Source organism: Calidris pugnax, unplaced genomic scaffold, assembly GCF_001431845.1.
Source record: "Calidris pugnax isolate Ruff unplaced genomic scaffold, ASM143184v1 scaffold247, whole genome shotgun sequence".
Lineage (NCBI taxonomy): Eukaryota > Metazoa > Chordata > Aves > Charadriiformes > Scolopacidae > Calidris > Calidris pugnax.
In genome coordinates this window covers 697419-701899 of record NW_015090980.1, presented here as the reverse complement: position 1 = coordinate 701899, position 4481 = coordinate 697419, and the positions used below count along the sequence as shown (strand labels likewise).

General features: G+C 59.5%; 1 protein-coding gene across 1 annotated transcript in view; it reads left to right on the top strand.

The window, feature by feature from the left end:
- Positions 1–4175, top strand: part of LOC106894714 (zinc finger MYND domain-containing protein 10-like) — an 18456-nt gene extending 14281 nt beyond the window's left edge. Inside the window, exons 10-12 of the mRNA XM_014953556.1 lie at positions 2793–2914; positions 3118–3243; positions 3890–4175. Of these exons, the coding sequence (XP_014809042.1) occupies positions 2793–2914; positions 3118–3243; positions 3890–3974 (333 nt within the window). The 3' untranslated portion in view covers positions 3975–4175. The remainder of the gene's footprint in view (positions 1–2792; positions 2915–3117; positions 3244–3889) is intronic.
- Positions 4176–4481: the final 306 nt, after the last annotated feature.

Sequence of the window (4481 nt, the reverse complement as noted above, 5' to 3'; positions counted from 1 at the left end):
TACTTCTGGCTTTCACTGGCAGAAGAACCTCCAGAAGAGCAGGTATTGGCCATGCTGATATCCCAAAATATGCCTCTCTCCAGCCACTCTGTTGCTGCAGCATGGACTCCCACACCATCTACCAGTGCTCTGCACTCCTGGCCACGTACAAAGGGAGATCTCACAGGGATATCCTGTGACAATTCCTGCCACGTCCCCATTTTTTAATACCTATTCTTTATCCTTTTTGTGCTCTCTAATATATTGTCTCAGCACCAAGAAGGCCCCTGTGCTGAGTAAAGGGGTGGGGAAACTGAGGCAGGCAGAAGCAGAGGGGCTTAGAGGAAGTGAGCATAGGCCAGCATCCCCACCTTTGAGCTGGCTTCCCTCGGGCAGCGCTGTCCCTCCCTGCAGCTGTGTGCTCCTCTGTCCCTCAGGCAAGCTCAAGAAGTTTGAGAATGGCGCGTGGCACGTGGTGCCACCTGAAGACCAGGTGAAGATGACCAAACTCGATGGGCAGGTATGGCTTGCCCTCCTCAACCTCCTGCTCAGCCCTGAATGCCGGCGCAAATACCATTTTGATGGCTTCAACAAGAGCCAACTCCTCAAGGTAGGACCCTAAACCACGAAGGCTGTGGGCTCTGCAGCACAGAGTAGGACCTTGCTAGCCCTAGGCCCCTCCAGGTGTCTCTCCCCATCCTTGCTGCGGGCTCCTAACAGCCCGTGTTGGGGGAGCAGTGGGGTCTGTCACCGTGCCAGCAGCAGCAAAGCTTGTGTTTGTGAGTGCGCCCTGTGGGACTCCCACGGGTCGCTCTCCCAGTGCCCCACAGGTCCCTGCTCTTGCCATACTGCTTCTCCCTTGTCTTGACCTCTTGTCTTGCTGCTGGTTCCCTTGTCTTGACTTCTCTCTGTTCGCTCTTCTCTTCCCCTCTGTGGCTACAGCTCCGTGCATTCCTGACAGACGTCCTCATCGACCAGCTGCCCAACCTGGTGGAGTTGCAGAGATTTCTGAGCCACCTCGCAGTGACAGAGCCAGCTCCCCCCAAAAAGGATCTTGTCCTGGAGCAGGTATCCTGTGGCTTTTCCTCCACCTCTCCCACCGCTCTGCTTTCAGCCTGATAGCTCCCTGCCCCCTCTTCCTCCCACCAAGCTCAGCTCTGGAGAGGTGGTGCTGTGGTAAAGCAGCCAAGCACCCAGGTCACTGTTACACCCTTATTGCTGGCAAAGTTGACTTTTTTGGGTCATTCACAGACTTCTCCTGCTACAGCAGTGGCCAAGCAGTCACAGCTAAAGGCGTAAATGCTGGGTTATAAACAGCTCTCCAGATTGCCTTGAGTTCTCTGGGTGGTGGCTGCTGGCTCATTTTTACAATTAACTCTTTATTTAACATTTATCGGTGTTTTCCTGCTGAATTCTGGACTTCCCATGGAAGAGTCCCTTTTACGGCCCCGGCCCGGGGTTGCTTGGCACCCTGCGTAGGGAGGGATGCCACGGTCTGGTGGCAGAGGCTGGAGTCATACTGGCCCCAGCTGACATCTGGAGGCTCAGGAGTTGGGCCCTGAAGGTCTTCAGACAGCGTGGGCTCCTTGGGGCTTTTAATCTATGCAGTGGTGACCTCTGGAGCAAAGTGGTTTTGCTGCCTTCTCGAGAGCTGGGGTGGGGGGAGAAACTGTGCAAGGGGGTGGGCAGATCTGTGAAGGGGCAGCTGAGAAGAGCTGGGAGAGCAGAGGCTCTGCCCCACTGCTGGAGGCTCCCATGCTGCTTCCTGGGGGTGGAGGGGTAGGTCAGGCAGCGGCCGTTTGGGCCGTGCAGAGTGGGGGGAGCATGCCATCCCCCGTGCTGTTGGCCGTGGGGCTCAGGAGGAGGGCGGTGAGCCCTGACTGTGGCTGAGCTAGACCCATGGCCCGTGTCAGGAACTGGGGCTGGGGGAAGCTGCAGATGGTCCATCCGAGCGGCTGGGGATGGCATCAGGGAGGAGTTGGTTATGGATTCACTCCACATGCTCAACTGCCAGCGTGTTGGTGGGGCAGGGACAGGCAGCTGCCACGCTGGGGACCTTGTCCAGCCCTCGCTGCTCTTCTCCGTAGCTCTGCTTTTGTGCTGGTGCTGCTCCTGCCTCCACCGAGGGCTGGGGCTGAGCACAGCGGGTGGGCAGGGGGAGGCAGCTGGAAGCACACACGTGGGCTCCCCGCTCTGCCCAGAAAGCGGTGAACTCACTCCTTGTCGTCGAGCCAAACTTCGAAAAGGCCTTTTTCCGTTTGGCCGTTTCCAGAGGCAGCCTCCTCCCCTTCCAGGCCTGGCTATTTTTACTCCACTGAAGAAGCAGCGTTGTTTGAACCAGCATCGTCCTCTCCAGAGCCCGAACTCCACGCGCTCCCCTTGGCTGGCGCTTTCCCTTTCGCGCCGACCAGCCCTTCCCCGAGTGCTCGTCTTCAGGGAAGTGACGAGTGGAAAAATCTGCTCAGGCAAACGGCTCCAGAGCAGGGGGATCAGGGCACAGAGATCCCAGGGTTTTCTGTGCAGGAGCCTGGGCCTCGGGGCTCAACTCTCACTCCCAACCGGACCCTGAAGGTTTTGCCTTGTTTCTCCTGGATGTTCCATGTCGGAGCAGATCTGTCCCCTCTGTCTACCCAAAAGCACACCCTTGCTCCCTGCGCCTTCACCTCTGCATGTCCTGCCTCCACTCATCCTTCAGGGACATGCACACCCCCTCCTTGTGCCCAGGGCTGGCTGCCCCCTGCCCCAAAAATGCCTCTGTACCACAGCATGTTCAGCCTGGCCGCGAGCTCCCCTCCCTCTGCCTCTCCCACCAGGTTCCCGTCATCAGGGACCACATCCTCAAGAAAAATGCAGGGAAGTGGGAGGCCATCGCCAAGCACCAGGTGAAGCGTGTCTTCAGCCCCACCGAGGAGGAGCTGAAGCTCCAGGCACACAGGTAAGGCCTTGGCACATGCGCAGAGGGCACCCAGTGGAGCCAGTATCCCCGTTAGCAGGGGCTGGAGCTCAGCACTGGGGGGACAGAGGGGACCTGTGGTATTGGCTGGGGATGTCCCCTCAGTGACAGGGTGCAGCGAGGGCAGCTCACTACTTGTCAGCAGTTCCCCGTGGGCAGCCTCACACCATTTCTGCCCTCCACAGGTGGGCACAGACCTACAGCCTGGACATGATGGAGGCCCTGGCCCCCAACAAGCCCCGCTGCGGGGCGTGCGGCACGGAGGCGGCCACGCGGTGCTCTCGCTGCCGGAACGAGTGGTACTGCACACGGTAAGGGAGCCCTGCCACCCCACAGTGTCCCCTGCCACCCCCAGTGCCCCCTGCTCCCCAGAACACTACAGACCTCACCAGAGGATGCTGTGAAAGGGCCAAGGGAAGCCAGGGGTTCCACTGCTGCTCAGTGCTGCTGGCTCTCCGCTTGCCACGTACCTCTCCGAGTCTTACAGCAGGGCTGATGTGTGGGACACAGGTCGGGGAGATGCTGGTGAGTGTTGTGTCACTGCTGCCAGGTGCTGGGCGGCCCGTGCCCACACCAACAGCAATGACAGGCCATGGTGCCACTGTCTGCCCCTTCTGCACCTCGGTGGGGCAGGAGCAGGGAGGAAAGCACCCACGGCTCTGTGGGTGATGGGCTGGGATGTGGCAGCTGGGATGGTGGCAGTAAATTAAATCTTCTCTCGCCCTGAACCATCTGGCAAGGTCTGGTTATAGCTGTGTCATTAAACCCTCTTAGCCCCCGGAACTGGGGGCCGCGTCCGCTTCCCTGTTGGGCTACATCCACATCCCTCCCAGCACCTGGAGGAGTACAGTGCTGGGGTTTGTCCTCGTTCCTGCTTCATTCCTGGGGATGGAGGTGACCCTGCTGCCTCCCTGCCCAAGCTGCAGAGCCCCTGAGCCGTGGCCTTCCCCTCCCCAGGGCATGCCAGGTCCAGCACTGGCAGAAGCACAAGGTGGCCTGCAACCTGATGGCCGGGGAGCCGAGGGGAGAGGGTGAGCCCTAAGAGAAGCGGTGACTGACGTCTGCCCTGCGACGTGGGGAAGCAGAGGTTCCTCCTGCGTGCAGCCCAGCCCCCAGAGAGGAGAAGCCAGCAAAGACTCCTTCTCCTTGCTCCCAGCCCCGGGCAACACTGGCTGGGCTCAGCCTGTCCTCTCCCACCTCCCCACCACGTAGCCTTCTCCAATAAACCTGTGTATGTACCCCACTGCTGCTTGGCTCCTGCTTTTTTTCTCCTAGCTCAAGATGCTACGCTGCTTCCTCCCTTCCCTTGTGCACAGGGAGTGGGGTGTGTGGCTGTTTTTCCCTTCTCCAACAACAGAAATCCCAGAGAACCCGAAAAAAAGAGCCGCTACCCTTGTGGTTACCAACCAGAAGGGCCAAGCACCCTGTGGCCAAGGCATGTGAGCCAGGGGAGGGCAGGAGACGAGAAGGCCTCCCTGTCCCCTCTTATCTTTGGGCTGTAGTTGTCAGAGGAGGGGGAGGATGTGGTTTTAGCACCAGCACCTCGCTC